This window comes from Doryrhamphus excisus, chromosome 6 (genome assembly GCF_030265055.1).
Source record: "Doryrhamphus excisus isolate RoL2022-K1 chromosome 6, RoL_Dexc_1.0, whole genome shotgun sequence".
Lineage (NCBI taxonomy): Eukaryota > Metazoa > Chordata > Actinopteri > Syngnathiformes > Syngnathidae > Doryrhamphus > Doryrhamphus excisus.
In genome coordinates this window covers 20221182-20249111 of record NC_080471.1, presented here as the reverse complement: position 1 = coordinate 20249111, position 27930 = coordinate 20221182, and the positions used below count along the sequence as shown (strand labels likewise).

The 27930-nt window shown below is 38.1% G+C and overlaps 1 protein-coding gene across 1 annotated transcript in view; it reads right to left on the bottom strand.

The window, feature by feature from the left end:
• Positions 1-226: 226 nt before the first annotated feature.
• The window catches only part of necab2 (N-terminal EF-hand calcium binding protein 2), a 97474-nt gene continuing 69770 nt past the window's right edge, over positions 227-27930 (bottom strand). The window contains exons 8-13 of the mRNA XM_058075642.1: positions 26437-26516; positions 22335-22391; positions 11668-11780; positions 10365-10442; positions 9108-9199; positions 227-5884 (exon numbers count right to left, since the gene is read on the bottom strand). Of these exons, the coding sequence (XP_057931625.1) occupies positions 5856-5884; positions 9108-9199; positions 10365-10442; positions 11668-11780; positions 22335-22391; positions 26437-26516 (449 nt within the window). The 3' untranslated portion in view covers positions 227-5855. The remainder of the gene's footprint in view (positions 5885-9107; positions 9200-10364; positions 10443-11667; positions 11781-22334; positions 22392-26436; positions 26517-27930) is intronic.

Sequence of the window (27930 nt, the reverse complement as noted above, 5' to 3'; positions counted from 1 at the left end):
TTTTTTTTCTCGTAAACTTACGATTTTATTCTCGTAACTTAGTGACAAAATTTTTTACTCATAAATTTACGACTTTATTCTTGAAATTTCCGATTTTTTTTCATGTGGCCCTAGTATACCGTCGTAAATTTGAAACAACTCTGGTTAGTAAAATATTATGCTTGAAAAAAAATAAGACAGCATATAATAAGACAATAAGACAGTATTTTCAGTTTTATAGCTTTATTGAATTTGCATCACTCTACATTATCTTGAATGTCGACAAATATAATACTTGCATCCCTTCAATATCTCTACTAGATCTGTTTTACAGAAACATACATTAAGAATTAAACAATCTCATAAAATTGAATATTCATACTGGTATGCCACATTTCTTAGACATGTATATAATATATTTGAGTCTCTTGTCTCCTTCATAGGACTACTATAGAAAACAAAAGGAAAACCATGTTAAAAAAAATGCACCAAACAAATAAAGGAGTAGCATGGCCTAATACTACAGCAAAGAAGTTACTAGACATTCAGTTGACATGCACTCAGTTGAAGTTTAAAAAAGAACGCAGTCAAAGAGGGGAAAGAATTGTGGCCTTGACAGAGGGGGGTAACATTTGGCAATTTCCTGACTTGGAACCTGGACTCGTGTAGGAGCACTTGTTGAGGTAAACCCTGTGACTTTTCTCTCGGCACTAAAATGGATGTACTGTACGTCACCGCCATTCAAAGCTATGTAGTTGTAGGACCAAAACCCGAGTTGCACTGTGAGCGATGTTGCGGAATGGAACAACAGAAAACGGTATTGGCGTTCTGACAGTTCATCGAACATCAACTCGAGTGGCCTGCATTGATTTGGGTACTCTAGTATTGTCCAACACTACGTAATGTTTCATGATGTGTAAACATTGATCCGTTCCTGACACAGCAGGTTTTTAAACGTGACTTTCATTTGACATACATTCTATTGGCACAGAAAAATATTTAAGTTCCGTATATTTATGCAGTAACACAACACACAGTCCATCCAGCTAAGTGGGCTCAAACAAGCTAGCACCGTTCATAGACAAAAAAGGTTAAGGTGGTAGATTTTGGTCATCCCGACCATTTTTCTGTTCTAATTTCGCAGCTTCTATCGCGGTTTTTAATCAATATATTAATAAATCACTGCTGTTTTGGTAATGGTAATGGTTTCATTTGAACATGCATCAGATTACAATTGAATGCATCACATAATCAGTTCACAGTTCCACATGTCCAAAAGGAGTAGGAAGAAGCAAAGCTTATTAAATCCTACCCCTCCATCTGGTACTTTTACAATAACAAGTAACTGTTACATTTGTTCACTTCCTGCTTTCCATAATTCAGTTTAAGGTTTTTTTTTTAAATAATGTACCTCATACGGAAGTACGGTACTTGGGTACTTTGTGGTTGAATACGGCGTATTATTAATCAAAACCTACGCATGTTTACGTTAATTTGGACATATTTTTACCTAGATTGAGTATTTGTATAAAATACAAACACAAGGCATTCAAAAGACGTTGATGTAGTATTCTACACTAATCACTTGGCGTCAGTAATGTTACTGTAACATTGGGTGAGACACACAAGCACCAGACTTGATCATTTTTATTGCAGGTTTGAATGAAAAAATTACTAGAAATTTGTCACTTCCTGTTCGCCGCTCGCTTTGCTCCCCTAGGTTTTAAGCGTATTGTTGTATATTCAAGTTGCTAAACGGCCGTAAAATCAATGTTTGTGTGGAATTGTCGTTTGTGTGATGGAATGAAATCTCAGTGTTTGGGTGGGAATCATCTGGGAATCATGATATCAAAATAAAAATGGGCCCAAACAAGCTAGCACCGTTCATAGACAAAAAGGTTAAGGTGGTAGCTTTTGGTCATCCCGACCATTTTTCTGTTCCAATTTCGCAGCTTCTATCACCGTTTTTAATAAATGTATTAATAAATCACTGCTGTTTTGTGGTTGAATACGGCGTATTATTAATCAGAAATTAATCAAAACATTAATCAAAACATATTTTGCCTAGATTGAGTATTTGTATAAAATACAAACACAAGGCATTCAAAAGGCGCATTCAAAAATGTAGTAAATGTAGTATTCTACACAAGTCACTTGGTGTCAGTAATGTTACTGTAACGTTGGGTGAGACACACAAGCACCAGACTTGATCGTTTTTATTGCAGGTTTGAATGAAAAAATTACTAGAAATTTGTCACTTCCTGTTGTCCGCTCGCTCTGCTCCCCTAGGTTTTAAGCGTATTGTTGTATATTCAAGTTGCTAAACGGCCGTAAAATCACTGTTTGTGTGGAATTGTCGTTTGTGTGATGGAATGAAATCGCAGTGTTTGAATGGGAATCATCTGGGAATCGTAATATCAAAATAAAAACGACAATGCAATTGTTAAGGCGTTGATATTAAATATCATCGAGATTTGGATGCGCCTGGAGTTTTGTACTGCGATGAAGCAAAGTTTTATGAGAAGAATGCGGCACAGATTAGGTAGATTGGTATCATAACATTTCCATAGACTGTACACAATCACTGCTACAAGTACACGCTAATACAGGGTATGCTAATCGGCTTAGTTCTATGTACTCAATGGTGATCAATTCTGTGTTATTGGGCATCTCGATTCCCTGGCCACCTTGTTCATCATCTATGTGGACTTCTTTCTTTGGAGTTATGTTAACGATATCACGTATCGAACAAAGCGACATCGATATATAGATACTTTATTCATTTTCAAGTTCACACCGAAGCAACCATTGCTAAATGCTAAAACCAACTTGACAAGAAATCAACTACCGCCCATATAGATATGGGCACGCCTCATTTAGTAATCATTTCCACAGATTTGACTATTCATTAGGGGAGCACGACAATGAGTATATGAGAAATTATGATATTATATGGATAAATTAGACACTCTGATAACCAATAATAAAAAAAAGATTACCCGTCCTGTGCTGCAAAACGTCCTGTCGTGATTTCCCCTGAACTCACTAGTAAACAAACAGGATGTTCACCAAATGCTCTACTAACAAGAAAACATCAAGCTTTAACCCATCAAACCTTATCAGCCACCTGAAACGGCAGCATCGCTACAATGCCCCGGGGCTTGTTCCTATCGCCATGCTATTTGGAAAAAAAATAAGCAAAAATAAGTTTGCCAGAAATGATTCAAAAGTCTAATTCTAAGCAATCTGTGATGTCATCATGGAAATGATGGACTTGGATGACCAGCACTTCACCATTATTGAAGATATTTGGTAAGGACAAATCTACATGTACAGTTTGTCAACAAACCACAGTTAAATCTAAATATTTAACTAATAATAGATATAGTTATCAGTTGAAAAACAAATCCTGACTATAAATGTGTTGACTTGTAAAGAGACACTCTGTATAAGTATTACACGAAAAGTGCAAAAACAAAGTACATGTTATGTATACCCTTGGTACTCCAAAAGTCTAAATATGGCTACCCATGTCACATATCAAATACCCTCATCATAAAGTCAACTGATTCATGAAAGAAGTAAAAAGTACTGCTTATAGAAAGTCAGTTTGAATACAAAGTATTAATGCTGATGTGTTGGTTTGTCACTGGTCCTGGGTTATATCTCTCTGAAGACATTTAAATCATCCTCCATCGTAATTATAATAGATCTTAATTGGTGTATTTATAGCAACGTGACGATAACATTAGTCCGGTGACGATTAAAACAGCGTTTGCTGTTCTTAGTATTGAAAACACCCAAAGACCATAGGAATGGACTGTTAAATACATCTTTTAAAAAAACTATGTAGTATTCACCAATGTATGTTTCCTCACAAATACTCAACATTTTAGAGGGACACAGCGGAGCAAAATGATTATTTCATTCTTTGACTCGAGTCGATTTGTAAGTTCACCAAAATAACATATTTAACTGTACATACAGAGATGTAGCCAATTTTCAAGGTTGCTTCTACTAGCTACTAGCCGCTAGCCACTCTCTACTAGAAACTAGCCACTCACTACTAGCCAATAGCCACTCGCTACTAGCCACTAGCCACTCGCTACTAGCCACTCGCTACTAGCAACTAGCCACTAGCTATTAGCCACTTGCTACTAGCCACTGGCTACTAGCCACTATCAACTAGCCACTCGCTACTGGCCACTAGCTACTAGCCACTAACTACTAGCCACTCGCTACTAGCCACTCACTACTAGCCGCTAGCTACTAGCAACTAGCCACTCGCTACTAGCCACTCACTACTAGCCACTCGCTACTAGCCACTCACCACTAGCCACTCGCTACTAGCCACTAGCTACTCGCTACTAGCCACTCGCTACTAGCCACTAGCTACTAGCAACTAGCCACTCGCTACTAGCCACTCGCTACTAGCCGCTCGCTACTCGCTACTAGCCACTCACTACTAGCCACTCGCTACTAGCCACTTGCTACTAGCCACTCGCTACTGGCCACTAACTACTAGCCACTCGCTACTAGCCACTAGCTACTAGCTTGTTCCACTCTATACCACTTATCCTCAGTCAAGGAGACTAGAGGTCCCAGGTGTCTTGTGTGAAAGTGGAAGGCATGCCAACAGATTTGCATTATTTAGTATAGTAGCCGTAGTGCAAACAGAAGTACAGTGCAAACAAGAAAAAAGCATCCTGTAGCGTGCAGTCCTGTGTCAATACTGTAGGTGGTGCTAGTGCCTGCTCTCTAAAAAACCCCCAACCCTAAGGAAACATCTTGCCAACATTTGCCCATTTCAGCATGTAAACGTGCCAAGTGTTGAATTGGTTCATATTTTGGTGAATACCACACAGGGTTTTTTTCCTCTTAATTTAGATCAGATGGCAGGTTTCCCATTGGTGTGAACAGCCAAAATACAACATGGACTTTAATCTCTCTTAGGAGCCAACTCTTGGGTCATTATTTGTTCTGCAAAACCAACTTAGTAATCTTAGCAAAAGTGAAAAATATCTACTTCTCATGATTTTTTCCCGATCAACATTATTTGTAAACATTTCAGGAATACCGCCTGTTCTCATTCGGAAAAGGAAGTTGCAGTTCATCAAATGTAAAACTGTGTGTGATCTCATTCATTGAACATTCAAGCATTCCGTCATTTTTACTGCTTATTTTGTTCTGGGACATACGTAAGTAAGTAAGCAGGAGACTATTCCAGCTGACTTTGGCCGAGATGTGGGGTACACCCTGGAATGGTCACCAGCCAATCACAAGGTATACTGTATATATATATGTAATACAAACAACCATTCACACTCCTACCACATGCGCAGGAGGATAATGGATGACAATGTTTATGGTCGGCTACAAAAAAACAAAAAAATTGCGACAATTCCAGAATGTTTCTGTGTACAAGGCCAGATACGGAAGGGGCGGATTCTATGGAAGTAAAGCTACATGGATGAGCTTTGTGTCACAGATTAAAAAAAAAAAAATGCTGCATTTCCAAAACGGGACCTTCCAAAGTAGTTTAGGTACCTGCTACATGAAAAGCTCCACCTAGGGGTCCATGCTACATGACAAACTCCAACTGGCTAGAACATAACTCATATAATAGCCTAATAATTATAAATATTGACCAGCGAACTACAATGGTTGGATGCAAATGTACTTCTTTTCACATTGTAAAATGCACTTTGTTCAATAGTCACTGCAGTTGACGCCATTCATTTGCACTGTGTAAACATGTACTTCAAGACGTTTTTGAGGGACATGAGGGAAGTCAAAGAGAGGAGGAAATGCAACGGAAAGGTGGAGGGCGTGGTGTCCAAGAGTCTCGGTGTATCATCGTCGGGTATGGTTCATGCTCAGGCCTTGTTCACACTGCACCATGCGGCTGTAAAGAGAGGATAAAGAGGTTGGTAATGGTTTAATTTCATTTGAACATGCATCAGATTACAATTGAATGCATCACATAATCAGTTCACAGTTCCACATGTCCAAAAGGAGTAGGAAGAAGCAAAGCTTATTAAATCCTACCCCTCCATCTGGTACTTTTACAATCAGTAACTGTTACATTTGTTCACTTCCTGCTTTCCTAATAAAGTTGAAGTTTTTTTTAGTTTGTTTTTCTCACTTTTACAATCTTTAACTGTTACATTTGTTCACTTCCTGCTTTCCTAATATAGTTTAATTACTTTTTTATTTTTATTATTAATATTTTTATTTATTTAGTTATTATTATTTTTTATTATTATTAATTTTTTTTTTAATTTTTTAAAACAATTTTGTCACATACCGAAGTACGAGTACTGGTAATGGTAATGGTTTAATTTCATTTGAACATGCATCAGATTACAATTGAATGCATCACATAATCAGTTCACAGTTCCACATGTCCAAAAGGAGTAGGAAGAAGCAAAGCTTATTAAATCCTACCCCTCCATCTGGTACTTTTACAATCAGTAACTGTTACATTTGTTCACTTCCTGCTTTCCTAATATAGTTTAATATATGTTTTTTTTGTCACATGACTATACAATGTCATAATGTGTACCATAATAAGTGTCAATATAGTGATATATATAGCACATCATGACTGGTTCAAGACTCTTCATCCTTGTTCACTTCCTGCTTTCCTAATATAGTTTAAAAAATATATTTTTAATTTTAATTTTAATTTACTATTTATTTTTTATTTTTTTTATTTTTTTTATTTTTTGTCACGTACCTAAGTAGGAGGTGATATGACCATACAATGAAATTTTTTTGGTTATTTTTAGCTTTATGATTTATTTTATCTGTTTGAAGATTAACTATATCAGCAAGTTTGAGTATTTGTGATTTTAGAACTAAGGAGTTAGTATGTTCTCTGTAGGCGGAATTATGAATTATCCTTACTGACCTTTTTTGCAGTACATTTAGCGAGTGAAGATTGCTTTTATAGTTATTAGCCCATATTTCCACACAATAAGTAAGATATGGTAGAACCAGAGAGCAATAAAGAGTGTGGAGTGATTTCTGATTGAGAACAAATTTTGCTTTGTTCAATATTGAAATATTTCTTTCCACCTTATGTTGTATATTTGTAATATGAGGTTTCCAGCTCATATTGTCATCTATTGTGATCCCCAGAAATGTATTTTCACCCTTTCAATGTCCACACTGTCTATTTGTATTTGCTGGTTCTGCTGTTAGCAAACAGCATGATTTTAGTTTTACTTAAGTTCAAGGACAATCTATTATCATCAAACCATCTTTTTAGTGTGACAATTTCTTCTCTGACCTTTCTAATGATTTCGTTTTGATGAATAAAAAAAAAAACGAGAGATAGATATGGCCAAAAGTTGTGAAAACGAAACAAGTATTGGTTTCAGATGATATGCTGAAGTATAATCACAAGCATTTGATGTGTGCCAAAGGCTTTTATTGACATGTACATTAAGTTTATGTAGCGGGAGTCAATATCTGCAGTGTTGACCCTTTTCCAGTTCACTTCTGGGCCACATCCTGACTTATGGCAGCCCCATTATTGCATGATCAATGCTTGGAGTTGTTTGAATTTGCAGGTCTTTGTCCACCCGTCTCTTCAGGATTTACTACAAATTCTTAAAATATTAATATCTGGGGAGTTTCACATCAAAATGTTGATGTTTTGTTATTGAGTCCTCCTGGAAAAAACATTGTTTGTTACCAATTTGCTCTTGGATGATTGAGAAAAGATGCTCTCAGGCTGTGTTCTTAGGTACAATTCTGAGTAATCCCACACACTAATAGGTTCAGGGTGGTTCACTACTGCCACGACACAGAACAAGCATTTTTTCTGGATACCCCAAACAATCAGAAAGGGGTATCGGTATCGAACGATATGCAACACAGCGGCACGGCCAGGTGATGGTGACATTCCTCCTCCTTTGCTACAGCAGCTGCTCATCCCTTTGGGTTCCTACGGCATCCACGGCTATCAAGACCAGGAGAACCAGAGTATACAGTAGGAGAAGCCGCCCTCCATGGTCGGGCGAGATGCATTAATGTCATTACTGCCACCTTGTGACGAGTTTAGAATATGCCAATCATTCACGGCATCTTTCAATGCATCTTGTATCGGTTTATAGTTGTTATTTCACTTCATTGATCCAATTTTAGTCTTGAAAATGCGTCATTTTGGTAATGGTAATGGTAATATTTCATTTGAACATGCATCAGATTACAATTGAATGCATCACATAATCAGTTCACAGTTCCACATGTCCAAAAGGAGTAGGAAGAAGCAAAGCTTATTAAATCCTACCCCTCCATCTGGTACTTTTACAATCAGTAACTGTTACATTTGTTCACTTCCTGCTTTCCTAATATAGTTTAAGTTTTTTTAGTTTGTTTTTCTTACTTTTACAATAAGTAACTGTTACATTTGTTCACTTCCTGCTTTCCTAATATAGTTTAATTACTTTTTATTTTTATTATTAATATTTTTATTAATTTAGTTATTATTATTCTTTTTTTTATTATTCTTTTTTATTTTATTTATTTATTTATTTTTTGTCACATACCGAAGTACGAGTACTGGTAATGGCAATGGTTTTATTTCATTTGAAAATGCATCAGATTACAATTGAATGCATCACATAATCAGTTCACAGTTCCACATGTCCAAAAGGAGTAGGAAGAAGCAAAGCTTATTAAATCCTACCCCTCCATCTGGTACTTTTACAATCAGTAACTGTTACATTTGTTCACTTCCTGCTTTCCAAATATAGTTTAAGGTTTTTTTTGGTCACATACCAAAGTAGGAGGTGATATGACCATCCAATGACATAATGGGTACCATAGTAAGTGTCAATATAGTGATATATATAGCACATCATGACTGGTTCAAGACTCTTCATCCTTGTATTTAGCAAACATCAACTGCTTGTATTGTTTCTTGAATTGGCTCATCGTTGTGCATTGTTTGAGGGTCTTACTCAATCCATTCCATAGTTTGATTCCACATACTGAAATGCTATGGTCGTGATAGAAGGGGCAAGGGAGGACTATACAAAAACATATTACCTGTTCTGTGGCTAAATTCAGTCTTCTTTCATTACAGGAATTGATGTTTGTAATTATCAAACACTAACCTGGCACGGCTACTGAGGAAATGGCCTCTGGCTGGCACAGCGTGTCCACTTTCACATGCTGAAAGGCTTTGTTGGGGCCTGATTGGAGGTGCCTGGGAACACAGCGGTGAGATTGCGGTTGAAATTACACACAGAGTACATTTAGATCGTCACACACACACACACACACACACAGCCTCGGCCTGCAAACTACGGCTGTTAGCACGAGTTCAATTATTTATGGCAGTGAGTATCTGGTACTGTATGTGGGCAGCAGAGCACAAGCTTGTAGCAGCAGGCGGCTTCAGCATCAGCAACCTTGATGCAACTCAAGTGCTGAAGTCATCCAGAAGCAGGAATGCTTGCTCATTTAATATGGATGCAATAAAAAAACAAGAATGTTCAAGAAAGAAACAAGAAAAAATAGAACTATGTCATATACCGTATTTTCCGGACTATAAGACGCTGTTCCTGCGACTTATACTCCAGAGCGAATTATAAATGAAAAACCTGTTTATGTTACATAAACACTGGACACCTTTTCTGTTCATGTTTATATTTTTTGTGTAGCTGAATAACCATAATGTTAGCATATCTTACATCTATTCAGCCTGTTCTCTATTATTTTATTGTTAGAACTTGCCTTCCAAGAGGATGTAATGTCTGTTTTGGTCAAGTAGTTTGGAAAATAAATTACCCGCAAAAAATGCGACTTATACTCCAGTGCGACTTATGCATGTTTTTTTTTTTTTTTTTTTACCTAATTATGCATTTTTGGCCTTGGAGCCAAGTGTGACTTATGTATTTTTTTTAACCTAATTATGCATTTTTGGCCTTGTGCAACTTATACTCCAGTGCGACTTATGTATGTTGTTTTTTTTTTTTTACCTAATTATGCATTTTTGGCCTTGTGCGACTTATACTCCAGTGCGACTTACTATGTATGTTTTTTTTTTTAACCTAATTATGCATTTTTGGCCTTGTGTGACTTATACTCCAGTGCGACTTATGTATGTTTTTTTTCTCCCTAATTATGCATTTTTGGCCTTGTGCGACTTATGTATGTTTTTTTCTCCCTAATTATGCATTTTTGGCCTTGTGCGACATATATTGCAGTGTGACTTATGTATGTTTTTTTCTCCCTAATTATGCATTTTTGGCCTTGTGCAACTTATACTCCGGAGTGACTTATAGACCAGAAAATACGGTACAAAGGTTTGTTTGAAGGTCACATCAAATTACTACATTTTTAGTCCAACTTTGCAGTGAAATCCTTACTTTTTCCACTCCTCCTCTCCATCCCAGAACTCATACACCACAAAGGACAGACCATCTGGCAGACGCACCGCAGTCACACTGCAACAGAAGTGGAGGAAAACGGGGGGAAAAAGTTAAGGCAGAATAGGCATTAGGCAATTAAAGAGGAAGAAATGCATTAAAAAGAAAGAAGAGATTGGTGGCATACAACTGCCCGAACCCTAGATATTAATGTTTTTTTTTTGAAAAATGAATAATATTACTAGAAAAGCCATTATTTTTCATTAGTGAATGCTGATCCTTTTGTTTTGACTTGTGGAATCCTACGCACGATAAAGTGCACAGAAAGCTTTCTAGATCTTCCAGACTCTGCACCTTTTCCCGCATCCAGCCCCAAATGGTCTGTGTTATTTACTCCATCCCACAGAACCAACTCCGCTATGATTGGTCACGCTCCCTCGGCTCGCTGTAGGCACACTCAATAATACTCCACAAATAACTGCTTACTTATTTATTTACTCAAAATAAACACTGAACAAAACACATAAGACACTGATAAATTGTTGCTTAGAGCTTGCTCTTATGTATGACTCTTCAACGTGACCAAGTGATGTAGGAAAACTGTCAGACAGTTTGGTATTGGCCCATGTTCACAAAACAGATATATTTTTCTATAGCTGACTGGAAATCAGCAACTCCAACCACTTCTGCCTGATGCTTGCCTCTTTAGGCACAATTTTGTGGTGTGTACATTTACTTATGTAAATGATACTTTGTAATTTTATGACTTTATTGTAGTGTACAATGCTTTCTTTTGAGTGTAGTTTGCTGTAAATAACAAAAAAAACATAAACAGGAAATTGTCTTTATATACTCCACTTTACAGCTGATGTCACATATACCGTATAATGTTCATACTCTCTTGGACCTTCCATTGCTGAATTTTTCTCCGCAGTGCCACTGATGTCTTGCGCGTCTTGGGACCGCTGGTGCTTGAACCTATTCTGACGTGAAAACTGCTGCTGTTGCTACTGTGGGATTCTGCAATCTTACTACATTCAAAATTCATGGCAGACCTAAACAGGTTCATGTGCCTCATTGTGCTGACATGCAATTTGCAGGCTAGTCAATTAGCGTACTGTACATGCTCCAATAAACCGGCGGCTATACAGTACTACATCATCAGGTAGTAGTAGACCGCTGCTATTTGGAATGGTCTCTATACATCTGAACCTTTTTGAACCAATGACCATCCATGTACTATATGTACAGTATTTAACATACATTGGTGAAAAACCATGATCATTATGAAGGGAAGACTTACTGAAAGCAGTCCCTCTGGGTGGAAACATTCTTCAGGTATTGCTTCAGAGCCTCACAAAACTCGCCAAGCTTCTTTTGGGAAACAACCATCTCCTGACGGATCAGCAATAACGACTACAAACAGAAAAAAAATATAAAAGTCTTTGTGTTTACGCCATTCAGTGAGAGATTAATGGAGTAAACATTGTTTGGTTCTCAGAGTTTCATATTCTCAGAGACCACGATTAGACTCAGCAGCAAATATACAAACATAAGGTGGCCAGAAATATTTCAATATTGAACAAAGCAAAATTTGTTCTCAATCAGAAATCACTCCACACTCTTTATTGCTCTCTGGTTCTACCATATCTTACTTATTGTGTGGAAATATGGGCTAATAACTATAAAAACAATCTTCACTCGCTAAATGTACTGCAAAAAAGGTCAGTAAGGATAATTCATAATGCCGCCTACAGAGAACATACTAACTCCTTATTTCTAAAATCACAAATACTTCAACTTGCTGATATAGTTCATCTTCAAACAGCTAAAATAATGCATAAGGCTAAAAATAACCAATTAGCTAAAAATGTCATCTAATACTTCTCTACAAGAGAGGAGAAATATGATCTCAGGGAAGAAGTACATTTGAAACACTTATATGCTAGGACTACGTTAAAAAGCCATAGCATTTCAGTATGTGGAATCAAACTATGGAATGGATTGAGTAAGACCCTCAAACAATGCACAACGATGAGCCAATTCAAGAAACAATACAAGCAGTTGATGTTTGCTAAATACAAGGATGAAGAGTCTTGAACCAGTCATGATGTGCTATATATATCACTATATTGACACTTACTATGGTACCCATAAGGTACCTCGAACTTCGGTACGTGACAAAAAACAACAAAAAAACAACTTAAATTACATTAGGAAAGCAGGAAGTGAACAAATGTAACAGTTACTGATTGTAAAAGTACCAGATGGAGGGGTAGGATTTAATAAGCTTTGCTTCTTCCTACTCCTTTTGGACATGTGGAACTGTGAACTGATTATGTGATGCATTCAATTGTAATCTGATGCATGTTCAAATGAAATAAAACCATTACCATTACCAAATACAGTAAACTTCTCCGATTCAGCCATTCCTAAAAGGTTCTACCATATACGGTCAATTGGAAGTGTTTCTGAATGCAAATACCATAGCCAATATTGTCAATAATCTTTCATAATTGTTCTGTAGTAGGGTGTAGTAATAAATATTCATTAGGCATTGCTTCTCCTTTGTGCTCTACAAAGTCAAACAAGGTTAAACTGTGGTGTGCAAATATTATACATGATCATAGATCCACAGTAGACCCCTTGATAAAAAATTCAACATCAGTTGAATTGCCGCAATTTACATTTGGCCAAGTCAAGTAGTAGACCCCCCCCCCCCTCCAAAAATGTCACAGGCCCCGAATTGAAGAATCTGATCCAGATGAGGTAAAATTTGTTACAGATGCTGAGTTCCAATAAACATCAGTATGTCTGTCCAAACATGGTAATGGTAATGGTTTAATTTCATTTGAACATGCATCAGATTACAATTGAATGCATCACATAATCAGTTCACAGTTCCACACGTCCAAAAGGAGTAGGAAGAAGCAAAGCTTATTAAATCCTACCCCTCCATCTGGTAATTTTACAATCAGTAACTGTTACATTTGTTCACTTCCTGCTTTCCTAATATAGTTTAATATATATCATATATATTTTTCAATTATGAATTTTTAATTTTTAATTTTTTGTCACATACCAAAGTACGAGGTGATATGACCATACAATGACTTGTATTGTTTCTTGAATTGGCTCATCGTTGTGCATTGTTTGAGGGTCTTACTCAATCCATTCCATAGTTTGATTCCACATACTGAAATGCTATGGCTTTTTAACGTAGTCCTAGCATATAAGTGTTTCAAATGTAGTTCTTCCCTGAGATCATATTTCTCCTCTCTTGTAGAGAAGTATTAGATGACATTTTTAGCTAATTGCTTATTTTTAGCCTTATGCATTATTTTAGCTGTTTGAAGATTAACTATAATCAGCAAGTTGAAGTATTTGTGATTTTAGAAATAAGGAGTTAGTATGTTCTCTGTAGGTGGCATTATGAATTATCCTTACTGACCTTTTTTTGCAGTACATTTAGCGAGTGAAGATTGCTTTTATAGTTATTAGCCCATATTTCCACACAATAAGTAAGCTTGGTAAGCTTCTGGACAAGTCAATTAGAAAGACCACTTTAGCCATCAACATGGTTAATCTAATCACTTACAGTCCATTGATCATCCAGCCACTCTGACCACAGATAAAGACATGAAGTTTAATATAACTATCTTCAGGGTCCAATTACAAATCAGTCAATTATCTTCTTCCTCTTATCCGAGGTCGGGTCGCAGGGGCAGAAACTCAGACCTCCCTCTCCTCAGCTTCTTCATCCAGGTCCTGGGTTTTTCCCGAGGGCTACCAGTCGGACCAGTTGCCTGAGCCACCTCATCACCTGAGGAGCATTAGTTCTACCTCAAGTGTCTCAAGGATGACCGTGCTTATCTCTGAGAGACCAGCTACTCTACGGAGAAAACTCATTTCGGACGCTTGTACACGGGATCATGTCCTTTCGGTCACTACCCAAAGCTCATGATGGTAGGAACTTTGATCAACCGGTAAATTGAGAGCTTTGTCTTTCGGCTCAGTGCCCCAAACCAATGCAGAGTCCGCATCACTGGAGACACGGCATCAATCCACCTGTCCATCTTGTGTTCCATCCTTCCCTCACTTGTGAACAAGGCCTAGAGACACTTAAAACTCCTATACACTCCCCATTCCGGAGATAGCACTTGGTCCTTGTCCTGGTCAGAACCTTGGACTCGGACTAGGAGGTGCTGATTCTCACGACACCTCGTCTACGAACCGATCCAGTGAGAGTTGAAGGTCGTAGTTCGATGAAGCCACCAGGATATTTTTTGTTGGTCCCTTATGGTAAGTTTGATACTGACATTGCAGAACTGGTCCACTTCAAGAACTACTCACCAAATGTCTTTGTATTGTCTTACCATTTTGGTATGATTTTATTCTAGAAGTCATATTTGCAAAATCTCTTTTAAGTTTTGAGGGCAAGGGCAAACTTCAAAAAAGTATTTGCATTCCAAACCCAAGATGGATTCCTCAGAGATCTGCATCATAATGGTCTCAAGTTGTATGACAATATATTCAATATGCAAAAATACCATTGGTGCTTATTAAAAGGCAGTTATTATACTGTGTGTATGTTTTTCCTTATGTTGTCAATGCCTCATAAAAATATCTCCAATTATGTGTCTTTTGGATGTAAATCTAAACCAAAGTCCAATGTTTACATGAGGAGTTTTTCTTTTTCCGAATGGAATGGAATCTTTCCCGAAAGTAATGGTATACATGGAAAGGAATATTCCAATCGCGTGTCTACATGCGCCGCTATAATCAACCAGAATAGTCAATGGGGCATGCCCAGTAAAACGTAAACACCAACATCACGTGATACCGACTTCCTCGCGTTTTTCTTTACTTGTTGGAATAACTCCATATTGGCAGTTTTTCCTTTGTCCAGTCTTGAAATTTAGTTTGAATCAAAAACAAACTTTCCGCAGCATGCCAGTGCCGATTGCTCGCCTCCATTTTTTTTTTAATCGAAGAACGTCTCAAGCTACGTGTTACGTCATATCTCAGCATTCGCTAAAAGAACGCACCCGGGAACAGGAAAAGATAAAGTTCAATCTTGCTAATATTTTATAATTAATCTCGGCACATGTTTTATATAGATATGTATTTTCTTTTTTAATAAAACTGGACTTGTGAATGGCGTATAGAAGGGTTTAGATTCTGTTCCACAGATGGCGCTAATGCACACGAAAGCTGCTTGCCAACCGCCAATAAACAACAGAAGAAGAAAAAACACCACGAAGAAGAACGCAGTCTGACAACTTTCCGATTGAGCGGAATGACAAGATACCTCAATCGGATTGGGGAAAGTAATCTGTGAATCCGATTATATATTCATTCGGATTGGCAATTTTTTTTGGGAATGAGGTATATACAAAGGTTACATTTTTTTAGCAAATAACCCGAATGGAATTGGAATATTTGGGTCCATGTAAACGTGGCTTTTATCTCTGATCATAAATCCAAACGGCTAACAAACGGAAGTTATTGCAGTTATTTTTCAATGCAAATACAATTGCATAAAAATGCATCATTGAAATAATCAGTTGGGCATAGTGAAGTGAGCATTCCGTGCAGGCTCTCACACAATATTTAGTGTGTGTTAATGTATTGGTTGGGGATGGGGGTGGGGGGGGTACAGAGAAAGCAGCAGAACAATGCGTCCGTCTTGGGGAGGGGATAAGTCTAGCATCACCATGGCAACTAAGACATACTCACACAGAGGTCTTCATCTCACGTTTCATTTTGCTCTCCAACCTCTCGTCTCCCATGCACTTCCCCCCCATTGTGTTGTTTCTTCATGCCTACTTCACTGTTACCCTACTTCGCAAAAACCCATCACCTAATATAATTGTTAAATAATTGTTAAATAATATAAAATAATTTAACAAAAAAAAACCCAAAATAAACCTAAAATAAAAAAAAAAAACTTAAACAATATTATGAAAGCAGGAAGTGAACAAATGTAACAGACTGATTGTAAAAGTACAGGATGAAGGGGTAGGATTTAATAAGCTTTGCTTCTTCCTACTCCCTTCGGACATGTGGAACTGTGAACTGATTATGTGATGCATTCAATTGTAATCTGATGCATGTTCAAATGAAATAAAACCATTACCATAAAAAAAAAAAAATCACCTGCTCGTTTGTGCGGAATTCTCTTGATTCTGCCATTACCCCAAATATCTTTGACATATTATATTCCACATTAATTTTCTTCAACATTCGTTTTACTAATCAATTTCCTTTCCCTAATAACTCCCATCTTGTGCTCCCTCAATTATTCCAATGAAAAAAGCCAGAAGCCCTTTGATTAGTTCAGGTATAATTTGCATATCATTCTTTGTATGATAATAACATACAGATGACTGGAAAATGGTTTTCATATCATGCTTACTACTGTAGTACAAAATGATAACATTGAGAAGGAACTGTGTGCCATCTTTGAGGTAGCCCCATCGAGAGCCAGTAGCGAATAAAGTAAACAATGAGAAATATAATTGATTACCCGCATATTGTTTTTTGTTCCAATAATTTATACTAGGGTTATTAAAAAAGAAATGTTATAAATCAGCTGCACGTCGGACAAGTGGTTAGCATGCAGGCCTCACAGCTATGAATGTGACTGTGAATGGTTGTTTGTCTGTATGCTGGGATAGGCTCCAGCACCCCCGCGACCCTTGTGAGGATAAGTGGTAAAAAATGAATGAATTAAAGAATTAATTATTATTGTTGTTATTATTATTATTATTATGATTATGATTATTGTTAATGTTGAATAACATTATTACCTCGAATATTAATAATACTATTATTAATATTATCAATATTATTATTATTATTATTATTATTATTATTAACGTTGAATAACATTGTTACCTCGAAGAACTACTTTACTGGTGTAGTGACACCTTGCTACAGCTACAACTAATTTTATTGCAGTTTTTTTTTCAGATGTTTTGTTAGCGGCTTCACACCGGACGAGTGGTTAGCACGCAGGCCTCACAGCTAGGAGACCCGAGTTCAATTCCACCCTCAGCCATCTCTGTGTGGAGTTTGAATGTTCTCCCCCGTGCATGCGTGGGTTTTCTCCGGGTACTCCGGTTTCCTCCCACATTCCAAAAACATGCTAGGTTAATTGGCGACTCCAAATTGTCCATAGGTATGAATGTGAGTGTGAATGGTTGTTTGTCTAAATGGTGTGACTGGGCAATAATCTCAGTTTCTATGAAGTTTGTGTTCATTTCTTCTTCTCTCCAAGCAATATGGTTTCCTTTCCATCAGCTGTCTCAATCTCGAGTAGATCGGTCATGTAATTATCTTCTACTTCCATTACTTTACAGTGGTCTCTATAGAGTTGAGCAAACTCTCTAAGGAACTCGGGTTCCCTCATCTTGTCCCATCGTCTGTGAATAAGGTTAAGTCTCTTGAGCTTTTTTTTTTTTTAGTTCTGACAGTGGATCCTTTGTTTTACTTTATTTTCCTTAGCTAGTCAGCAGTTTGGCTATAGCATTAAGATCTCTTCTCCAGTCTTTCCTTCTACCAATTGTCAAGATGGTTATCAACTGATCCATTGGTCAAGGTTGCTTTATCGACTCAACTCCAGTAGATTTTGTTGATCTTTATCTCACATTTTAATTAATTAACACTAATTATTTACAGCTCAGGTTAGATTGATCACCTTTGAATCAGTTTGTAACTTAGGAACAATAACAGTTGTTACATACCAGTGGTCATTACGGTCTTGTTACAATCATTCGTAGTACTATTTGTTGCCTACTCGAATGACCGATTATTTACATTGTTCAACCACCTACTGTAATTATGGCACAAGGGTATTCAACAAGTCATCACCATTTCCATCATAATCCATCATACTTGTCATAAGAATTGTCATAATCTTTGATGACTACATGTACAGTCATGTGACGCTTATTTTTAACAATACACATATTCAGATCTTATTTAACCACACATTTAATCACACATACATTAGTCACACACTGTCGATTGTGGGCGGAAACCCAAGGAACCAAAGTACATTTTCATTTATCATGTGTTTAAATCATTTATCATAATTCCAGGCTTAGTACCCATGAGACATTTTTTTTCCCTTGTCATGTTTTAATTTGGGCTGCACGGCGGTTAGCACGGTTAGCGCGCAGACCTCACAGCAAGAAAACCAGGGTTCAAATTCCACCCTCGGCCATCTCTATGTGGAGTTTGCATGTTCTCCCGGTGCATGCGTGGGTTTTCTCCGGGTACTCCGGTTTCCTCCCACATTCCAAAAACATGCTAGGTTAATTGGCGACTCCAAATTGTCCATAGGTATGAATGTGAGTGTGAATGGTTGTTTGTCTATATGTGCCCTGTGATTGGCTGGCGACCAGTCCAGGGTGTACCCTGCCTCTCGCCTGAAGACAGCTGGGATAGGCTCCAGCACCCCTCTTGCGACCCTTGTGAGGATAAGCGGTAGAAAATGAATGAATTAATTATTATTATTATTATTCACATTGTTACCTCGAAGAACTACTTTACTGGTGTAGTGACACCTTGCTACAGCTACAACAAATTTTATTGTCGTTTTTTTTCAGATGTTTTGTTAGCGGCTGTACGCCAGCTGAGTTGTTAGCACGCATGCCCTAGTGAGGATAAGCGGTATATAAAATGGATGGATGTATATCGACTCAATTTGAGGAAAGCTGTGTATTTGTTTGAATGAATGATGCACTGCAATTGCAAAGCGTCTATTCGAGCCGTAGGCACTATTAGCTATATTTTGCTACAACAACATCCATGGCAGCAGTTATGGCGGGGTACACCCTGGACTGGTGGCCAGCCAATCACAGGGCACATATAGACAAACAACCATTCACACTCACATTCATACCTATGGACAATTTGGAGTCGCCAATTAACCTAGCATGTTTTTGGAATGTGGGAGGAAACCGGAGTACCCGGAGAAAACCCACGCATGCACGGGGAGAACATGCAAACTCCACACAGAGATGGCCGAGGGTGGAATTGAACTCGGGTCACCTAGCTGTGAGGTCTACGCGCTAACCACTTGCAAATGTGCAGGATAAGAAATGAGTGCAGGTCGATGCTGGTTGCTAAGGAGCCTTGTCTGCAGTTAATTATGCAGATTATGTTTCATTTAGACAAAAATAGTGGTGAAAATATTGTTTATGAAAAGTACAAATTCATGCTATTAAAAACACCTGAGGCGATGGTTAAATAATCTGTTTTGGATAGCTTGACCGTAACACTTTCTCATTCTTTCTTCGCATTTCTATTAGCTCCTTCTTATTACACAATAATCTCCCTCACTGGCCGACTTATCCATGTTGCATTCTCACTTTTCAATATTCTGCCAGCTTATTTTCTTCTTATTGCTTCTTCTCTCTTCTCTGAGGTCGCCTCCAGAGGCTCAAAAGACAGCGAATACGCTTGCTCTACCGCACTTGAAATGACAGACGTCATTAACAGCCATGCGCTTACAAGCGCGAGACGAGTAAAATGCATCGACGGTAATCCGGCTCTTCACTGGTTTCATGCCCGTCATGGTCTTGTAGGGGTGGCCCCCCCGGTCGCCTCGGCAACTCCAACGCAACAATTCCAATGTGCTGCTTAGATGTGAGCGGTTTTGTGTCTTCTACTTCACGTTAATTGGATTTCTTTTCCTTCTTTTAGTACTTTGCAAGGAGCAGAATTTGTGTATGATACTGTTTAGTTTGTTGACATTTTCTTCACTGGACTGGAAGTGTAATTGTGAACAAATAATAAGGCCAAATAATATCTAGTTTGGACATAACATTATTTTATAGCGTGTGTTAGATGTGTCAACAAGGAACCCAGCAGGTTAAATGTGTTAGGAGCAAACTTAGAACAAGAGGGATTGTGGTTTTAGGGGTTTTGGGGGGGGGGGGGGGGGGGGGGCGTTCATGGGATACATCAATCACAAAGTGCTACTTAATAATTTTGGTCTTTTGTTATCATTATAATACTTCTGGATTGGCTTCAATACAAGTCGTTGTGTGTCAAAGTTGTGCACATGAATTCGGTAATGGTAATGGTTTTGTTTCATTTGAACATGCATCAGATTACAATTGAATGCATCACATAATCAGTTCACAGTTCCACATGTCCAAAAGGAGTAGGAAGAAGCAAAGCTTATTAAATCCTACCCCTCCATCTGGTACTTTTACAATCGGTAACTGTTACATTTGTTCACTTCCTGCTTTCTAAATTTAATTTAATTTAATTTAGAAAGCAGGAAGTGAACAAACCACAGGTTTTTACTTAATTTACTTAATTAATTTAATTAAACTTCCTGCTTTCTAAATTTACTTAATTAAATTAATTAAATTAAATTAAGTAATTAATTTTTTTATTAATTAATTAAGTAAGTAAGTACTTAATTAATTTAATTAAACTTCCTGCTTTCTAAATTTACTTAATTAATTTAATTTAATTAATTTAATTAAGTAAATTTAGAAAGCAGGAAGTTTAATTAAATTAATTAAGTAAATTAAGTAAAAACCTGTGGTTTGTTCACTTCCTGTGGTTTGTTTACTTAATTAAATTAATTAAGTAAATTTAGAAAGCAGGAAGTGAACAAATGTAACAGTTACTGATTGTAAAATTACCAGATGGAGGGGTAGGATGTAATAAATCCGACCAAACCTGTGGTTTGTTCACTTCCTGCTTTCTAAATTAAATTAAATTAAATTAAATTTAGAAAGCAGGAAGTGAACAAATGTAACAGTTACTGATTGTAAAAGTACCAGATGGAGGGGTAGGATTTAATCAGCTTTAATAAGCTTTGCTTAAATTAAATTAAATTAATTATTTTATTTGATTATTATTATATTACGGATTAATTTAATTTAATTTAATTTTTGTTTATTTTAGTTTAGTTTAGTTTAGTCCCGTACCAAAGTAGGAGGTGATATGACCATCCAATGACATAATGGGTACCATAGTAAGTGTCAATATAGTGATATATATAGCACATCATGACTGGTTCAAGACTCTTCATCCTTGTATTTAGCAAACATCAACTGCTTTTAATTTTAATCTAAGCATAGTTAAAATAATTAACCATGCAGCCCATCGCCACAGCTTGAAAAAAAATCCTACAGGAAATCCCCTGCATTCCTTGTTTAAAGTAAACGTTCTTGGTAGAGCCGTGATGTGGGCTGCATTTTAAAGACAAATTACAACTAATTAGAACAAATTAGGTTCTACCACTCAAAATAATGTAAGCATTCTTTTGTAATAGCTAAGATGTATCTGTGCTCGCGAACAACCAATCAATTTATTCAGGGCTCCCACTGCTTCCAGCAGCTAATGGGGTTCCATAAGTGGTGTGAGTACAGTGGGCTGAAGTACAATAGGTGATTATTACTGTGGTCTCCTGGAGAAAGAAAAATAGCTTTCATTTTTTATCCTTATATCGCACCCTTATCGTATTTAAGAGACTATTAATGCTGACTAGTGACCGGGTATCATGACTGGTATTATGGCAACTGTCCTCAAACCTAAAAAACAAAAGTCCCACACACTGCCGGTGGCTTTTCAAGTGAAATAAATATGTTATTTCCTCTGTGAGTGCCAGATATTAAAAGATTGTACTCGACTTGATTCGTCGTTCCAAAGAAAACCCAACATGAATAAATTATTCAGGGTTAGCCAACAGAAAAAGAAGAATTACATTTCCTTGTGAAATCATTTGCAAACTTCCAAAGCCTCAATTATTTCAGGACCACGGAGGCTTTACGGGAGACCTCTCTCACCTCTCACTGCTTTGCACTAATTACATTGCAGAGTCACCAACGCTTCTGAGGTACATAAGCGGGCATCGCTTCCATAAGGCTGCACTGACTGATGCTACCCTCGGGGCTGCGCATTAAGTTTGGTACGTTTATTTGTTTAGAGTCGACTTACTGCGCTGGTGGTGCCATCTGTGTCTGTTAGCCTCTGATGTAGATCGAACCAGACTGTCTGTAGGAGAAGCACAACAACGTATTGTCAATAAATTTTTTTTTTTTAGCATTTTGCCCATCATCCATGATTTTTGTGTGAGGCATAAACATGTATCTTTTATGTACATTCTAAAGATATAAAAACAGCTAAAAGAGGCAGCTAAGGAATTTCCTACAATTTCTTTCATTCATTTTCTACCACTTATCCTCACGAGTGTCACGGGAGTGCTGGAGCCTATCCCAGCTGTCTTCGGGCGAGAGGCGGGGAACACCCTGGACTGGTTCGCCAGCCAATCACAGGGCACATATAGACAAACAACCATTCACACTCACATTCATACCTATGGACAATTTGGAGTCACCAATTAACCTAGCATGTTTTTGAGGAAACCGGAGTACCCGGCAAAATCCCACGGGGAGAACAAGTAAACTCCACACAAAGATGGCCGAGAGTGGAATTGAACTCGGGTCTCCTAGCTGTGAGACCTGCGTGCTAACCACTCGTCCGGTGTGAAGCCGCTAACAAAACATCTGAAAAAAACCCTCCAATAAAATTAGTTGTAGCTGTAGCAAGGTGTCACTACACGAATAAAGTAGTTCTTCGAGGTAACAACATTATTCAATGTTATAATAATAATAATCATCATCATTCTACCACTTATCCTCACAAGTGTCGCGGGGGTGCTAGAGCCTATCCCAGCATATAGACAAACAACCATTCACACTCACATTCACTCATCCGCAGTCGCTAACAAAACATCTAAAAAAAACTCCAATAAAATTAGTTGTAGCTGTGGCAAGGTGTCACTACAGCAGTAAAGTAGTTCTTCGAGGTAACAATGTTAATGATAATGATAATAATTATAATTTTAATAATTATTATAATGATAACTATGTTGCTGTGGCTTGGTTAAATGAAATGAAATGAAATTAAATTCATTCATTCATTTTCTACTGCTTTTTCCTCACGAGGGTCGCGGGGTGCTGGAGCCTATCCCAGCATATAGACAAACAACCATTCACACTCACATTCACTCATCCGCAGTCACTCACAAAACATCTAAAAAAAACCTCCAATAAAATTAGTTGTAGCTGTGGCAAGGTGTCACTACAGCAGTAAAGTAGTTCTTCGAGGTAACAATGTTAATAATAATGATAATAATTATAATTGTAATAATTATAATAATAATAACTATGTTGCTGTGGCTTGGTTAAATTAAATTAAATTAAATTAAATTAAATTAAGAAAGCAGGTAGTGAACAAATGTAACAGTTACTGATTGTAAAAGTACCAGATGGAGGGGTAAGATTTAATAAGCTTTAATAAGCTTTGCTTAAATTAAATTAAATTAAATTAAATTAAATTAAATTAAATTAAATTAAATTAAATTAAATTAAATTGTTGTTACGTGTAACATTGAGTAACATGTTGTGGCATCATGCAGTGCAGTTCCATCTCACTGCTAGCTACAACTAAGATAATAAAGAAGGTTTTAAAATCCACACTGAACACATGGGAGTCATATAAAGTTAGCGGAGTAAATCACAATAAGCAATGAAGGTTCTTTCCAATTAAGCAACTGATAACCGCACACTGAAAACTAGCGGGTATGTTTCACATACACACACACACACACAGATGATGATGATGAATGATTGGAATATGATATCACACGGTTAGGTCGCAGTTGGACTCAAATGCAAAGCGCTGCGTGCGTTTAGTAGATGGATTTTTCACCCGGTTTCCTTTCATCACATAAAAAAAAATAATAAAAATATCACTTCCAGGTGCCTCAATGGAGTTGAAGTAACAAAGATGACGCAAGATCATCCTTTGGTACAGGCACAAATCTATTCCCATTGGGAGGATTCTACTGTACTGTACTATACTGTATGTTGCCTGCAGGCAACAAAGGGGCTCTTGAGGCCTAATTACCAACAATTATGTATGTAGCATTTGTCCAAGTGCTAGCTATTCAAATAAGATGAACAGCATGCAAGTGGCATAGTGAAGATTGATATACAGTAACTGTACATGGATTATAACAGCCTGCAAGGCAATCCTATACCAAGTAATTACTTCTTGCTCCCCCAATGCATGTTGATTATTCATTCATTCATTCATTTTCTACCGCTTTTTCCTCACAAGGGCCGCGGGGGTGCTGGAGCCTATCCCAGCTGTCTTCAGGCAAGAGGCGGGGTACACCCTGGACTGGTCGCCAGCCAATCACAGGGCACATATAGACAAACAACCATTCACACTCACATTCATACCTATGGACAATTTGGAGTCGCTAATTAACCTAGCATATTTTTGGAATGTGGGAGGAAACCAGAGTACCTGGAGAAAACCCACGCACGCACGGGGAGAACATGCAAACTCCACACAGAGATGGCCGAGGGTGGAATCGAACCCTGTTGATTATATATTTATTATTACTATATACTGTATGTTGGGTTGGTGGCTGTTGATGCACTTTGCACAGATGTAGTGAACGTTTCAAAGTGGAGGAAAACTCCACTTCAAATGTAAGATCATTGTCACTGCAAATCTTGACCGATCTTCATCCAAAAGAGCGGCCAATCAGCGACTTGAAATCAGGTTGAAGATGCACTTACTGTCAACAGTGTACTCCTGGCTGTACATAAGAATTCTAAGACGTACGTAACATTCTTACACTCCTTAACCTTGTGGAGAAATAACCCAAACCTGAACATTTGTGCTACAAAAATGCAACCCTCCTGATTTCCCACAAATTTAACACATCTCTGCAATGTGACATTTATGGGAAATTGGATTTTACATTCATAGTAGTCAGTAGCTATTACAGAAAAATTGAGCGAGGTACGATTGTATACCAAATTAGTGAGTTAATTAATGAGTGCTCCCCTGTAGGCCTGAGGAGCTCATCTCTGGTACTTGCAGATGATGTGGTCCTCATGGCCTCATTGGGTTTATACTGGGACAGTTTGCAGTTTGAGTGTGAAGCTTCAGGGATGAGACTCAGCACCTCCAAATCTGAGGTCATGACTCTCAGTTGGGAAAGAATTGGATTGCTCCCTTAGGATTGGGAATGACATTCCTCCGTAGAGTGGCTGGACTCGGAGGAGCTCAGAGTAGAGCCGCTGCTACTTCATATCGAGAGGAGCCAGTTGCGGTGCATGTAGTCCGGATGTAGTCTCGGTTTTCTGGGCATGCCCAGCCGGGAGACGGCCCCAGGGTATGATGTTGGTTATCACGATGATGCTGTCAAATTTAGTTCAAAAGTCCAAGCCTGAACGGTGGGTGAGTGGTTAGCACACAGCTAGGAGACCCAAGTTCGATTCCACCCTTGGACATCTCTGTGTGGAGTTTGCATGTTCTCCCTGTACCACATTCCCAAAACATGCTAGGTTAATTAGCGACTCCAAATTGTCCATAGGTATGAATATGAGTATGAATGGTTGTTTGTCTATACGTATGTGCCCTGTGATTGGCTGGCGACCAGTCCAGGGTGTACCCCGCCTCTCACCCGAAGACAGCTGGGATAGGCTCCAGCACCCCCCTGCGACCCTCGTGAGGATAAGCGGTAGAAAATGAATAATGAAAGACAAAAGTCCAAAACCTTGTATATATTATTTGTATTATTATTTATTGTCCTACTGGTAAAATTGATTAGTGTTTTCAAAAGGGATCATTTTCCGCATCCCTGCCCCCAGGGCTGGATATTGACCTTAGTTATTCATAGCTTTCTCTAGCATTCTCTTAAAGACAGCTGAGTCTGCGGGAGATCCATTAGGCTTAACATTTTCTTCACTGGACCAAACAGTGCTCTCTTTTTCTCTTTTATAGCTCAACCCAGAATCCAGCCTTAATCATTTGAAAATGATTTAAAAAAATGATCTGATTAATTTATTTTTATTTTACCTTAAATTAGAGATGTCACAAAGAATGGTAAAAAAAGAAATATTATTTTTGTATTGCCGGGTCTTGAAGCATAAAGAGCATCATTCACTAGATGAGGGCTGACACACACACACACACACACACACACACATGGGTGAATGTTTGGGTGGGTTCTTACTTTATTCTCCAGTCGTCCGATGAGTTCAGCCAGACGATTTATTTGAGCATCAAGTCCCTCTTTCCTAACCTCCACAGCACCTGCAAGACACATATACACATAAAAAAACCCATATGAATACACTTTACAGCCCATCACTTATTTATAGATTATTGCCTTCAGCTTCTGAGGTAAATTGCAGACTTGCATTTTAACTCAACTTCAACCGCAATTTATTGAAGAATAAACAGCCCCTTTATGAATATCATGTAAATCTATTTGTGACAGCTTAATTCTACACACTGGGAGGGCGGGGCCACTTTGACAGTCGGCAGAAAGTAGACTAGCATCTTTCCGGTCATAGCTTCATATTCACCGCAAAATACATACATATATACTGTATTTAGGAGTAATTGTAAACACATGGGGCTGCACGGTGGACGAGTGGTTAGCACACAGGCCTCACAGCTAGAAGACCAGGGTTCAATTCCACGGTGCATGTGTGGGTTTCCTCCCACATTCCAAAAAAAAACATGCTAGGTTAATTAGCGACTGCAAATTGTCCATAGGTATGAATGTGAGTGTGAATGGTTGTTTGTCTATATGTGCCCTGTGATTGGCTGGCCACCAGTCCAGGGTGTACTCGCCTGTCGCCTGAAGACAGCTGGGATAGGCTCCAGCACCCCTCTTGTGAGGAAAAGCGGTAGAAAATGAATGAATGAATGTAAACACATGTGGCTGCACATTGGGCGAGTGGTTAGCACGCAGGCCTCACAGCTAGAAGACCCAAGTTCAATTCCACGGCCATCTCTGTGTGAAGTTTGCATGTTCTCCCCGTGCATGCGTGGGTTTTCTCCGGGTACTCCGATTTCCTCCCACATTCCAAAAACATGCTAGGTTAATTAGCGACTCCAAATTGTCCATAGGTATGAATGTGAGTGTGAATGGTTGTTTGTCTATATGTGCCCTGTGATTGGCTGGAAACCAGTCCAGAGTGTACTCGCCTCTTGCCCGAAAACAGCTGGGATAGGCTCCAGCCCCCCAACCCTGTGACGCTCATGTTGATAAACAGTAGAAAATGAATGAATGAATGTAAACACATGATCAAGTATGAATATTAGCATACCATAACTTGTGCTTCTGGAGTGGAGTTATGAAAGGCATTTCAGGAAGTTAATCAATGTTCTCCTACTATTAAGTATGGCCGATTAAATTTAAATCTTGATGTCAAATTGAAATTAGCTCTGAGCATTAAAGCAGTAGGGAGTTATGGGTAGTATTATTTACTGCTTTTGATGGAGCACTATCAAAGCGGATATTAATTTAGTCAAGCAGAGATTAATACTGGAGAGAGTTTGGTGGAGATCTCAACTCCGGGACTGGTACTACAACTTGATGTATGCAGTTTAATAGAATCACTTCACAAAGTAACATCCACCATTTGTTACTTTAGTGCAGTTTGGTTTGAATATTGCTGGGGCTGCACGGCGGTTGAGTGGTTAGCGCACAGACGTC